This window comes from Babesia bigemina, scaffold Bbigscaff_57244 (genome assembly GCF_000981445.1).
Source record: "Babesia bigemina genome assembly Bbig001, scaffold Bbigscaff_57244".
NCBI lineage: Eukaryota > Apicomplexa > Aconoidasida > Piroplasmida > Babesiidae > Babesia > Babesia bigemina.
This window is the reverse complement of record NW_012236972.1, coordinates 1-13,861: the sequence shown is the minus strand read 5'-3', so window position 1 is coordinate 13,861 and position 13,861 is coordinate 1. Positions and strand designations below refer to the sequence as shown.

Sequence of the window (13,861 nt, the reverse complement as noted above, 5' to 3'; positions counted from 1 at the left end):
GTGTATTAGGGAGCGATGTGGAGTGCGTAAAGGGGCGATGTGGAGTGGATTAGGGAGCGATGGAGAGTGGGTTAAGGAGCGACGTAGAGTGGGTTAGGGAGCGATGTAGAGTGGATAAAGGGGCGATGTGGAGTGGATTAGGGAGCGATGTAGAGTGGGTAAAGGGGCGATGTGGAGTGGATAAGGGAGCGATGTAGAGTGGGTAAAGGAGCGATGTAGAGTGGATAAGGGGCGATGTGGAGTGGATAAAGGGGCGATGTGGAGTGGGTTAGGGAGCGATGTAGAGTGGATAAAGGGGCGATGTAGAGTGGGTTAGGGAGCGATGTAGAGTGGGTAAAGGGGCGATGTAGAGTGGATAAGGGGCGATGTGGAGTGGGTAAAGGGGCGATGTAGAGTGGATTAGGGAGCGATGTAGAGTGGGTTAGGGAGCGATGTAGAGTGGATAAAAGGGCGATGTAGAGTGGGTTAGGGAGCGATGTGGAGTGGTTAAGGAGCGATGTAGAGTGGGTTAAGGGGCGATGTAGAGTGGGTAAAGGACGCGATGTAGAGTGGATAAGGGGGCGATGTAAAGTGGGTAAAAGGGCGATGTAGAGTGGGTTAGGGAGCGATGTAGAGTGGGTTAGGGAGCGATGTGGAGTGGATAAAGGAGCGATGTAGAGTGGGTTAGGGAGCGATGTAGAGTGGGTTAGGGAGCGATGTAGAGTGGGTAAAGGGGCGATGTAGAGTGGATTAGGGAGCGATGTAGGGTGGGTTAAGGAGCGATGTAGGGTGGGTAAAGGGGCGATGTAGAGTGGGTTATGGAGCGATGTAGAGTGGGTTAAGGAGTCATGTAGAGTGGGTTAGGGAGTGATGTAGAGTGGGTTAGGGAGCGATGTGGAGTGTGTTAGGGAGCGATGTAGAGTGGATAATAATCACCACTTATGTCATCGCTGCCGTAACCATGTCATCGCTGCCGTGTCCATGTCATCGCTGCCGTGACCATGACATCGCTGCCGTGACCATGACATCGCTGCCGTGACCAGTCATCGCTGCCGTGTTTATGACATCGCTGCCGTAACCATGTAATCGCTGCCGTGACCATTTCATCGCTGCCGTCACCACTGTCATCGCTGCCGTGACCATGTCATCGCTGCCGTGACCATGTCATCGCTGCCGTGACCAGTCATCGCTGCCGTGACCTAGTCATCGCTGCCGTGACCTAGTCATCGCTGCCGTGACCATAACCATGTCATCGCTGCCGTGACCATGTCATCGTTGCTGTGACCATGTCATCGTTGCTGTGACCACTAACTTGGTCAGGTGCTTGTTCAGCACATTGGTCAGCACATTGATCACCACCTTGGTCAGCACATTGGTCAGCACATTGATCACCACCTTGGTCAGCACCTTGGTCAACACCTTGGTCGTGGCATTGGTCAGCACCTTGGTCAGCACTTTGGTCAGCACGTTGGTCAGCACGTTGGTCGTGGCATTGGTCAGCACATTGGTCAACACTTTGGTCAGCACCTTGGTCATCACGTTGGTCAGCACATTGGTCAGCACTTTGGTCGTGGCATTGGTCAGCATCTTGGTCAGCACTTCAGTTAAGTACTACACAATCACATAAAAAGATCAATGAGTGATGCAACAGATTAAAGCACAGTTCATAAGTTAGGTGAGTAGGTGATGCTAGGTGAGTGTAGATAGTAAACACGTGAGTACGATTATGGTTGCAGATAAAACACTTTCCCCAATTTGTTAACGCGTGCGGCAGCAAGTAGTGACTGAGCAGCGATGCGATGACTCGAGGGACTATGTAGATGCGATTTGATGTGGAGCAGGTCGAGGCGGATGACCATGATGTGGAGGAGGTAGAGGAAGGAGAGGAGCCAGAGGGCGACGTTCAGCCAGATGAAGGGCTGTCTGATGGCAAAGATGAATTTATCTATTTCTTCAAACAAGGTGCTGAAGTGTCCATCGTACAACACTTTTGTCATTTGTTTGACGAAGTTTTCACACGTTCTTTTATTATCATTTTTGGTCAGCTCTCCGGGTATACGGAAGGTAAGCCCGTATTTGTTGAATAACGACAAGACACCTTTGCAGCCAACGATGGATGTACAATGGCAACTTGGTTTAGTGGGTTTGGCTGGTCCGGTTGGATTAGCTTCACAGACTCCATGCTTGCCAGACGAGCAGTTGCATGATGAACAACCGTACGCTTGGCACGACATGTTTTTGAATGCGTTGAGTAATTCGTCAAGTAAATTCCAGAACTCCCAGGCAAGATAAGTGCACCATGAGAAATACAAATTTGCGTGCTTCGTGGGAAAGGTATGGTATGCATTTTTGCAGAGGGGATGGAGGTAAGGGGCGCATAGGTTAGGTGAGTCGCATGAAGACTTAGTAACTAGACTTAACAAATCCTTGTGACCGGGAGTTATGGCGTCTTTTACCGTTGGCTTAGGGTGGCCACTTCCTGAATTGTATACGTTTTGCACTGCGTCTGTTAATTTAGACACAGGATAATCTCCATGCAGGAAGGTCGGAAGTGGGAAGCACCCTGGTATTGTAACGTCGACCAAGTGCTTTTTGAGCGCAGTGTTATCCATGTATTTCCCGTTATGTTCTTGAAAGAGTTGGCAATACAAAGACAACATGTCACCCAAATTCTTCGGAGGTGAGGGGTTCATGGTTTTAAGATAACGAAACAGAGTTGGCAGAGGTGAATCCGCGTTTCCGCAAAAACTTTTCAGCAGGTTCGATATTTCCTTTCCTGTACCAAATACAGTGGCTGCGTCTGTCAGATCCCAGAAGCCCATAGGAGTCATACACTGCTGACCCGGTGAGCCTTTAGGACACGTATTGCATTCGGCTTTGCAGCCGACGGATGTCAATTTATGTGGTAGGCAGCTGGGTAGACCGTCCATTAGGTGCGCTTGTAATGGAGATTTCGGTTGGCAATTAGGAGCATCAGCGGAATGTTTGTTGCAATCCCAGTCGAAGCTATCGATGCTCTTACCGTACCAGCACTCACGCCACCCATGTACCTGGGATGGTGTACGACATCGGCTATACAGGAAGTAGAGTGAAGATAACAAACGAGCACATATTTCCGTAAGCATATCTAATAAGCTAGAAATGTCGGACGGATAAACGAAACATTGCGAATTGTCTAGGAAATTGCAGGCGTAGGGATACGCAGCCTGGCCGAAGCCGCTACCGTGCCCCTGGATAGTTGTGAGAAGATGATTGCATTCATAGGATACGGAGGTTAAGTAGAAGGGAATATTATCAAGGCATTCCTTAATCCTGATGTCTTTTTGTGTCGTTTCTTCGGCGGCTAAAGATTTAAAGTGCCCATTAACTTTAGTGAACACTGAATTATACGGTAAGCCACCAAACCATGAGAGCATGCCACGAATTGTGGAGGGATGGAATTTTGATTTTGAAAGGTTCAAATGGCATACATTGTAATATTGTTTGAGATGGTAAATGAGACAATCGATAATGTCAAACATATTGAAGCCAGTTTGTATATTCGATGTATTCGATGAACACGTGGACAGATGTTCGTTGGTGAATCCTGTGAGCGGTGGTTTCAGTTTAGCATGAATTGTCTGACCTCTGCGATTGTTCAAAGGCAATATCAACTCGCCGCCTTTTGAATCTTGGTTTGCAAAACTTGCATAACCGCAGCGCGTCAAGCATTCATTCAGACCATTAGTTTCTTTCACCGTATGATATTTCCATTCCTCGCGACAGTAATTATTAACCGTACCCAAGTCACCATATATAATGGGCAAGAAGCTCAGAATGACACTTGCATACTTCTGGGCGTCTTTCTTGCTCCAATAATCACCAGAGTACGCACTCACGTACGCCACATCAAGCTGCTCATACAAGGTTTTCATCCCTCTCTTTATCACGTCCAGCAGCTTAGGGTTAGGCGCCCCGGCAAAGTGAGACGGCATAAATTTGATAAGTACGTTGCACAGTGATTGCAGATTATTAACGAAAATGTTATCAAAGTGCTTTGATGTTGTCAGATTTCTAAGCAAAATGTCAATCGCACCTTGCACGTTACTTAGCGATTTGGTTACCTCTTTGGTTGAGGCGGAGGATGGCGACGCACTTGTAGTTGTGACCTGTGCCGTGATGTATGTGAAGATGAGTCTTAAATACGCGTTGAACTTCTCACATAACTTTTTAAACCTCTCACCATCGCTAACGCTGTCAAGTAGTAATTTCTTTATTTCATTTCCTTCGTCTGTGTACATTGCTTGTAACAGGCCTTTCAGGCCGATCTCTTTGTCCGCGTCAATGAGCTTCCGGATCGCTTTTTTCTGCTTGTCCACCAATCCTTGTAGAGCTGTCAAGTCCGCCTTGTGGCCCTCGGCGAACATCGATTGCACTGCACTTTTGACGGTGGCGAATGCTTCCTTGGCAGTCTGAGTGAGTTGCCCCTCCAGTTCGTCAATACGGTCACTCATTTGCTGACGCGTAGTGTTAACGGCATTAGTGGCATTAGTTAGCGAATCTCGAAGCGCTGTGTCAAACTTCTCGATTGCTTCATTAATAGCCGTAACTCTTAACTTAAGGTCGGCAACACGCTGACTTACAGAACTCACTTGATCCTTAATGTAACCATTCGCTATGGCATCAGTACCGCTCACCGAAGATTTGAGATTATCGATTTTCCCCTGCAAATCATCGACTAGTTGTCGGACATTGCCCACCCTGTTGCCTGGGTTCTTTAGCCTATTAATTAGGCCTCGAATAGAAGGACTAATATCATCAAGTTTATCACGTATGATGCTGTTTATTTTTGCATTCAACACTTCGATGCCTTTCGTAGCTGATGCATTGACCAGCGGATTAAGGGAGCCGTTGAAGTTGACTTTGGTGGCCGCTGCACCGAGCTCGTCCTTCATTTGCTTGCCAAGTGTGTCAGCGATATCATAGTGTGTACGATCTGTCTTTTGAATCTCTTTCTCAAGAGTGCTGCCAAGCTGCTTCACCCTTTCTATAGCCGATATGACATTTCTGCCCAGGTTTATAGGTCCCCCGTCGGTGAAAGATTCGAGTTCTTTAGCAACGTGCCTCGCAGCTGAAACAAGCGCTGGGAATAACGAGTGAAGAGCATTGATAAGATGAAAGCTATTCGGGGATTCAGTACCTTTTTTAACGTCACCTTCTATAGCCCTGTATAAGGTAGAAAAAATGTTGCCATTTTCTTTAAGTTTATCAGGGTGCAGCGTTCCACTGAGCTCATCGGCGAATTTACTGCACAATTTCTGAACGTCACAGAGTTTGTCTGCGATGCTCTCATTTGGCCTCGATGGAAGGATAGATGTAGCTTGTTCCGTGACGTTATCACTGAGTTTTAAAACCATCTGCTCTTTGATTTTTTCGTTGAGCTTTGCATTGATTCCATTGTTTCCTCTAGTGTTAAACGGCGCCTTAAGTTTTTCTATCCCATTATCTCCGACATATTTGTCCAGATAACCTCTCACTGGCTCCGCCTCCAAAATGTTTGCAATCCATATTGGCAAAACATCCTTTTCAAAATTGCTTTTGTTCGAGTATTTGTCCGCAAATGTATGCACGCCTGAAACGACCAAATCAAGGAGACCATCATCACCGTTATCGTTTTTAGCAACTTTACCAGTAAACCATTGAAGCTTGTTTTTAATTTTCTCTCCGAGAATATTTTTTATACAAAGCGTAATTCCACTAATAATTTGCTGCTTAATAAGCTCAATTTCTTTGCTCAATTCAGATTCGATATTACTCAATTGTTGCGGCAATTCCATCTGAGCTTCTGCAGCCAGTCCACCAAGAATCACTACCTGACGGCTAAGCGTATCTAACTGCGAACTGATCTGAGAGGAAACATCTTGCAGCTGCTTGGAGATGTCATCCGTAATAATACCATTAACCATAACATCAATGACTCCTAACTGTTTGACAATATTCTTCTCATATTCAAATACCAACTTTTTTACCGCTTTGTATGATGAGTCTGAAATTTGAACCAACTCCCTCATCAGTTTTAACAAATGTTCCAACTCGTCATCACGCACTTTTCCGATGACATGGATTTTACGATTTATTTCTTCGAAATTATTATTCAATCTGCCATGTAGTACTGCTGATTGCTGCCTGATTTGTTCTCTGACGTGATCTTCTTTATTCCGAAACTCACTATCCACAGCCATAACCTTGCTCTCAAAACCAGTATTTTCAGCAACTCTTTTCAGATGCTCAACCAACATTTTTACGGGTTTTAACTCAGCATTTATTTCTTTTTTCAACACATTATCGAGCTTATAAGTTTTTTCAACTTCAATGGTTTTAACATTACTTTGTATCGTTTTGATCGTGGATCTCCAGGAGTATAACTGGTTGACAATATCTTGATTATCGTTTATTCCACTTTTATAATCTCCACTTAAATTTCTGCTGAGCTTTTCTAGATTATTAGTAACACTGCTTGTTAATGTATCAAATGACTCGTGATAAAACATCAGTCCATTTTGGAGCATGGCTACGGCATTCCTAAAGCCTTCAATACCGTAGCCTTTACCAATTGATTTTTGTACATAATCTGTAATTTCAGTTAGATCTTTGTATGTTTTAACCGCTTCATCATCTTTCACCCCCTCAAGCACACCGTTCAAAAATCCCATCACCCCGTCACACAGCCTGTCAAGGTCGGAGTACACAATGCCCTGACCTGTGTAGCCTTTGGAAGCAGAGTCGAAGCCGAGAAATTTTTCGAGGCCGGAGCAAAGATTCTCTAAAAGGTTTTTACAATTGTCATTTTCAGTCAATCCTTTAAGATTTTTTTGAAGATTTTCAACTTGATCCAACTTGGACTGAATGTCCTTCATGGCCTGACTCTCAGGATATTTATTGTGCTGTTTTTCACAGGCTTCTTTAGATTTTGTGCAGATATCAATAGTATTTTGCAAAATTGATTTTTTTCGGTCATCAGCTTTTGAAGCCTCTTGACATTTCTTAATACGGCTGTCGTAGTACTGACAGTAAGTCTCCTTATCAGAGTATTTGAAGGGGCAAGAAAGCTTTTCTTTTTCGGCATTAAGGGACTTAATTGGCGATGTAGAGTGGGTAAAGGGGCGATGTAGAGTGGGTTAAGGGGCGATGTAGAGTGGGTTAGGGAGCGATGTAGAGTGGTTAAAGGGGCGATGTGGAGTGGGTTAAGGAGCGATGTAGAGTGGGTTAGGGAGCGATGTAGAGTGGATAATAATCACCACTCTTGTCACCATGTCACCGCTGCCGTAACCATGTCATCGCTGCCGTGTCCATGTCATCGCTGCCGTAACCATAACCATGTCATCGCTGCCGTGACCATCAACTTGGTCAGGTGATTGGTCACCACTTTGGTCATGGCATTGGTCAGCACTTTATTTGGTTGCTTGCTTATCACTTTGCCTGTGTGCTAGCTTAGCACTTTGCCTGGTTGCTTGCTTATCACTTTGCCTGTGTGCTAGCTTAGCACTTTGCCTGTGTGCTAGCTTAGCACTTTGCCTGGGTGCGAGGTTAACACGTTGCCTGGATGCTAGCTTAGCACTTTGCCTGTGTGCTAGGTTAACACTTTGCCTGGTTGTTAGGTAGACACGTTGCATTGTCGTTCACTCATCACCTCATCTAGGTGCTATCCAGTTCACAGGTTGCCGCTCGAGTAATTCGAGACATTAGACTACGTTTGTTTGTTAGGTGAGTAGGTGAGTAGTTACGTGAGTTACTGTGAATTACAAATGTGAATACAATTACGGTTGTAGATAAGTTATCTTGGCAAGCCTTCCGACTTGCGCTGCAGCCAACAGTGATTGCGCAGTGATGGTGTGCGATGAGGGTGATCTGAGATGGGATCGGATGTGGAAAACGTCCAGGCGACCAACCATCACGCAGATGAGGTAGAAGAGGGACAGTGACCAGAGTGCGATGTTCAGCCATATAAACGGCTGCCTGATGGTGAATATGAATTCGTCACATTTTTGGAAGAGGTCAATGAAACATTTGGAATTTAATACGTTCTGCAGTTGTTTGTAGAAATTGTGACAGTATCTTTTATTCTCAAAGTCAGATAAGACTTCAGCATTACCAAATGTGAACCCGTAGGCGTAAAAGATGCTCCTTACACCGCGGCACTCAACAAGCCCTTTGCATCGGCAGTTGTAGTTAAGGCCATGTCTGCCTGGTTTACATTTGCCTCCATGTTGGCATTTGTCACATCCCCAATCCTGACAGGAAATGTTACCGAAGGCATCTAGCAACGATTTCAGATATTCGTATAACGTCCACGCTGAATACAGTGCCCAGGACAGGTAGAGAGCAGTGTGCTTTTCGGCAGCATAGTAGTAGTAATCGCTGTATAAGGTCGACAGATATGGTGCGCAATGAATGTTTTTGTTTGGATAATTACATGTCGTTTCTTTCGACAAAGTTGACAAATCGGCGTCTGAAACGTTAGGATGCTCCATACCGTCGTGCCTTTTGTTGCTGTTATAAGCATTACAAAGCGCAATGGTAAGCTTCGATGGTTCATTATAAAGGTCGATGGATTGATCCTTCGTTGATTTGACGAAAGCTGCACTAACAGCCTCTCTACCAGAACCATCGTTATTCAACACGTTTGCTAATTGCAATGCGAACTCGAAGTGCTCGGGTAGTGACGTAGGCGGTCTGGGCATTAAGCCGAACAGCGTCGTTATATATGAGTTTGCAAAGAAATCACGTAGTATCTCACACAGCTCTCTACCCGTCTTCACACTACCAGTAAACCCCCTGAAACCGAGAGGTGTCAGACACGGCATGCCTTTCTTAACCTTAGGGCACGTAGAACACACAGCCCTGCAGCCGATGGATGATATATCGTGAGGCAGGTGACCAGGAAGAGAGTCGTGAAGATAGCTCATTAAGGGGGATGTTGCTTGGCAATTTGATTGACAATTTGGTTGGTAATTTGCCTGGCACATTCGTTCATTATTTGACACGTCGGTGGGATGAACTTTGCATGGCCACTTGGATGTCTTTATGTCCTTGCCGTACCAGCAGTCACGCCATCCACCGTAATTCGCAGTGATATTGCACTGCCTATACAGATAATGGAGTACGGGACACAATCTACGAAGTACGTCAAGCAGCATGTCAAGACAATCTGCGCCAGAGGTAGGATATTTCAGCCCGAGAGTGTTGATAGGGAAGTCACAGGCGTACATGGTGTATGCGTTTCCCGTGCCGAGGACAGCAGTCAGCAGTTGGTATGAGCGCGACACGATATGTTCAATTGCAGCAGATACGTCAAACGCCGAAATCGCCTTCGGATACGCAGCAATTGGCGCTAGAATTTTGTGCTCAGGGTCAGCGTTATCCGCTACCTTGTCAAAGAGTGAATCGCAATAATCACACAACTTATCGTATACTCCGTTGAACTGTAAACCGGAACACCAGAGAAGCATTTCGAAGACACTGCACGGCGACTTAGTCGATGAGAAGGTGGATAGGTGACAGACTTGAGCATATGGTTTAAGCAACGCGTAGAGGTCCGGGATCAATCCGTCCTCGTCGGCGTATTCCACAGGTATGATATGTGCTCCTGAGCTGAGAGCACCGGCAAGTCGAGCGTGACCAGGACTGAACAAGTTATGCGTTTTGTTGCTTAGATTAGCTAGGACGTTGCTGCCGTCAAATGTTGACTTGTGATTTAGCTCTCCATATGGGCTTGTAGCCGGACGGCCAACATCGTACCCGTTTTCACCGAAGAATAACTTACGTAGGCTAGAATCCATATTTCCAGAATTATACATTGTGTACAATTGCCATGATTTCTCAGATTTTTCAAGTCCCTGTTTCAGCTCAGCCAATGCGTTATATAGGACAGGAAACGTAGTCATACATATTTTTGCGCAGTGTTTTCTGTCCGGGTCGCTTTCGCTAACCCATGTTATACTCATGCTATCATACGTATTGATGTAGGCGTAACCAAGTTGTTCGCACGTGGCCAATAGACCATTCTTGAGCGTTTCTAGGATCACAGGGTTTTTGCAATTTGGGGATTTAGACGGGGTGAAGGTAGCGAGAGAGCTATTAAGATCATTTAAATTCATGTTAAAGTCGTGATTGAAATATCGAGAGCTTTTGATGTCTTCCAGCAGTTTGGTCAGCACTTTATGTATTGGCCTAATAACCCTGTAGTCAGACTTAAAGTCCGTCAGGTCTTTGAACACTTTGAAGAAAGCTCTGAAAGAGCTTTCGAACGTTTTCGCAGCGTTGCTCAGGGGAGATTCTGTTTTGGATGAAGACTTGGGATTAATACTTTCTATGCTTCTGAGTTCATTAACGAAGTTATCTGCAAATAATTTCATGAACTTCTTGTGGCCTTGCTCCAAGTCTTTTTGAATTTGTTCGGGCAACGGCTTCAGTTCTTCAGTTACCTTGTCGGCGAACTTCGTTAACAACTGTTTCACAGCCTCAACGTATTGTTTCCTAAGGTGCCTTGTCAACGTCTTTTCGGCTGAGCAGATCTGCTCCTTAACGGAGTTCCCGAGCAACTGGATGGTGGAGTCGCATGTTAAGTTGAGGCCGTTTAGAAACTTCCCTGCCTCCTGTATGACTTTGCCCAAATCGGCACTATGGAGTTCACTGAGCTGGTGTTTGATTCTCTTAATGCTATTTGGGGCATTTCGTTTGGCCGCATTGTAGTCCTCGAAATACGTGCCGGTCAAAAACTGCAGATTGGAATTAAGGGTGTCGCCACTCTTCTTGACGGATTCGCACAGGGCATCGAGGATGGTGGTGACCTTATTCAACTCTTTATTGGCATCATCCTTGAGACTCTCCATAGGTTGCAGAGCCTTCACCACCTGCGACTTAATTTCATTTACCTTAGCTGGCAGTGCACCCTTAAACCGTTCTGTGTCACCAAGCGTAAGGCTATCTTGGTTGACTTGAGAATCGTAATTCTGATATTTCGTTTTATTAATATCGGATATTGTATTAGCTTCACTGACTCCCTGTGGCATATTATCCCCGCCGATCTCCGTGTTGAGTACACTTTTTCCGGCTTCACCGTCGGTTTTGATATCGCCGTCTTTGAGGTTGTTCTCGTAGGTAGCGTGGAAGTTGGTCATGAGACCAGTTGAAGCCCCAAGATCATAATCTTGTTCACTGTCGATGCCACCACTTCGCACATTTTTCTTTATGAAAATTTTGGTTTCAAGCTCTTTTCGAAGGTTATCCAGCTTCACGTTAATCCTCGTTCCGAAATCATTTACTAACTTTTCAAGGCCAATTAGCTTTTCCGATTCCACTTTCCCATTCAGTTCCTTATTCGAAAGGAGCCCGTCACATTCAGCAACCTTAGTGCTAATAGCATTTGCGACTCTTTCGACCTCCTCTTTAACTTGACTCTTAATTTTACCCAGGACTGCTTTCACAATTTCCTCGGAATGATCTGAGACGGCTTGGGCAATCTGACCGAGCTCTCTGAACACCATTTCATTTTTGTTTGGAGTATAAACATTTACGCGATTGTACATACGATGAGAGCCATGCGACTGATTAAACTTAGACAACAGATCTCCCTTTACATCAAACTCTATTCCAAGCCTGTTTTTCAATTCTTTCCTAACCTGGTCGAAATTAACATCGCGACGTGTCATATCATTTCCAAAAATGCTTCTAAATTTTGCGATATCCCCTTCCGCTTGCCGCAATGCAGCTTCCAATTCCGATGAAACCGATGAATGAGCACTGCGCGAAGACTGCCGAATCGCTTCACCTATTTTGTTCATTGATTCCCTAACCTTCGACATTACATAAATGTCCAGCTCCCCGAAATAATCCATAACAGAACTGAATGGATTTTGTCCATTTTTACCGATCTCAGTGAGAAGTGGAACAAAACCTAGGACGTCGGTGATGCGCCCAATTCTAGAGAGATCTTTGATGTTTGCCAAATCTGTCGCCACTGCTCTCATTGCTCTATCGAGCGCTCCTTTCGTCGAGCTGAAATGTTTGAAAAATTCCGTAGCATCGGTAGCAATAGGATTGAATTTTTCAGTAATTTTCTCCTTCAACGCCCCCAAGTCCTGATTAACGTTCTTTTTCAACGTTTCTCCCAACCTAGTAATTGCCCCCTTAATCGCTTGCTTAACGGCATACAAATCTTGCTTCAGCTTATCATTCATCACTTTAACCTGCTCAAGCGCTGCTTTAACATTATCTTCGACTTGCTTTCTACCCTCCTCGCCTGCGCCGTTAAGCTGTACAACTGCTGTTTTTGTATTCTGCACGGCAATCTTAATTTGGTTGGGCAGTTCGTATGAGTCATCTTTATTAATTTCCTTCACAATTTTTTTCACGTGCTTCTCAATATCTTCACCAAGAAATTTCTCCACCTTGCTTATCCATTCCTGTAACTCTGCGATGCATCGTTGCATTTCCTTGCTAATCCTCCTCATCTGAGTCAAAATACTCTGTAATGCAGTCTTAACTTTTTCGATGAGCTTTTTCACGTCTACCTTAATGCTCTCATTAATCTTCTGCTTAGCAATATCAAGCGTTGTCTTGATTACATCTTCCGTCGCCTTCAGCTCCCGACCCTCCTTAGCAGCGGACTGCTCCAGTCGCTCGGTTTCGTGCTTAACATTTTTCAGTGCGTGATTTACATTAGTTTTGCAATCTAAATTAAAATCATTGATGTCTTTAGTTGCTCTATTAAGCTCAGTTGCAAAGTGCGTTGATTTGGCAACAGCTTGCTTAACTAGATTCTCGGCGTTAAACACAGCAGACTCGAAGTAAAGGGGATTTTCCGGGTCCTGCATATTTTGAATTTCACTACGTAACTTACCTCCATTTTCCGTCTTGACGTAGTTATACAAGTTTTCTATCTTGCTCTTGACATGGTTGTTGGAATTTCTGACAGCATCATTATACCTCCCCACCCCTTCGACCACCTCCGCAATCGCAACATTAAAACCTTTTTTACCGGCGTGTTTATTTTTGTTAAGAGTGTCAATTGCTTGTGTAATTTCATTTTTATGCTGCCCTAAATGGCCTTGGATGTTACTGAGAACACCACTCAAAAATCCCATCACCCCGTCACACAGCCTATCCAGGTCGGAGTACACAATGCCAGAGCCGTCGTAGCCTTTAGTCTCAGAGTTGAAGCCGAGGAAAGTTTCGAGGCCGGAACATAAATTCTCTAAGAGATTTTTACAACTGTTTTCTTCAGTCAATCCTTTAAGACTCTCTCCAAGCTTTTTAACCTGCTGCAACTTGGACTGGATGTCATTCAAGGCTCTTCTAGTAGCATCGTCAGTAAGAGAATGGTCAGTATCAGCAAGTTATTATAATGTTTAATGGAGGTCATAGCGTTAATAAGACGAAGTAATTAGAGAGATTTGGAGTTAGGGTGAACATGATGGGACATGGCAGTGGCAAAAGGTGGAAGAGGGAAGTGAAGGGTGACAAGGCACAAGTTATTAAAATGGTTTAAGAAGGTCATAGCGGTATAATGACAAGGTAATTTGGGCGATGTAGAGTGGGTTAAGGGGCGATGAGGAGTGGGTAAAGGGGCGATGTGGAGTGGGTTAAGGGGAGATGTAGAGTGGATAAAGGGGCGATGTAGAGTGGATAGAGGAGCGATGTAGAGTGGGTTAGGGAGCGATGTGGAGTGGATAAAGGGGCGATGTAGAGTGGATAAAGGGGCGATGTAGAGTGGGTTAGGGAGCGATGTGGAGTGGATAAAGGGGCGATGTAGAGTGGATAAAGGGGCGATGTAGAGTGGGTTAGGGAGCGATGTGGAGTGGGTTAGGCAACGATGTAGAGTGGGTAAAGGGGCGATGTAGAG

General features: G+C 45.0%; 2 protein-coding genes across 2 annotated transcripts; both read right to left on the bottom strand.

Annotated features, from left to right (window-relative positions):
* Window positions 1-1,703: 1,703 nt before the first annotated feature.
* BBBOND_0000680 (hypothetical protein, conserved) lies at window positions 1,704-6,875 on the bottom strand (the record flags this gene model as incomplete). The annotated part of the gene is made up of 1 exon (XM_012914914.1): window positions 1,704-6,875. One exon carries the CDS (start codon window positions 6,873-6,875, stop codon window positions 1,704-1,706), a length of 5,172 nt encoding a protein of 1,723 aa, XP_012770368.1.
* Window positions 6,876-7,775: 900 nt separating this feature from the next.
* On the bottom strand, window positions 7,776-13,103 carry BBBOND_0000670 (hypothetical protein, conserved; the record flags this gene model as incomplete). Its single annotated transcript, XM_012914913.1, has 1 exon — window positions 7,776-13,103. The coding sequence occupies one exon, from the start codon at window positions 13,101-13,103 to the stop codon at window positions 7,776-7,778; it is 5,328 nt and encodes a 1,775-aa protein (XP_012770367.1).
* Between the last annotated feature and the right edge of the window lie 758 nt (window positions 13,104-13,861).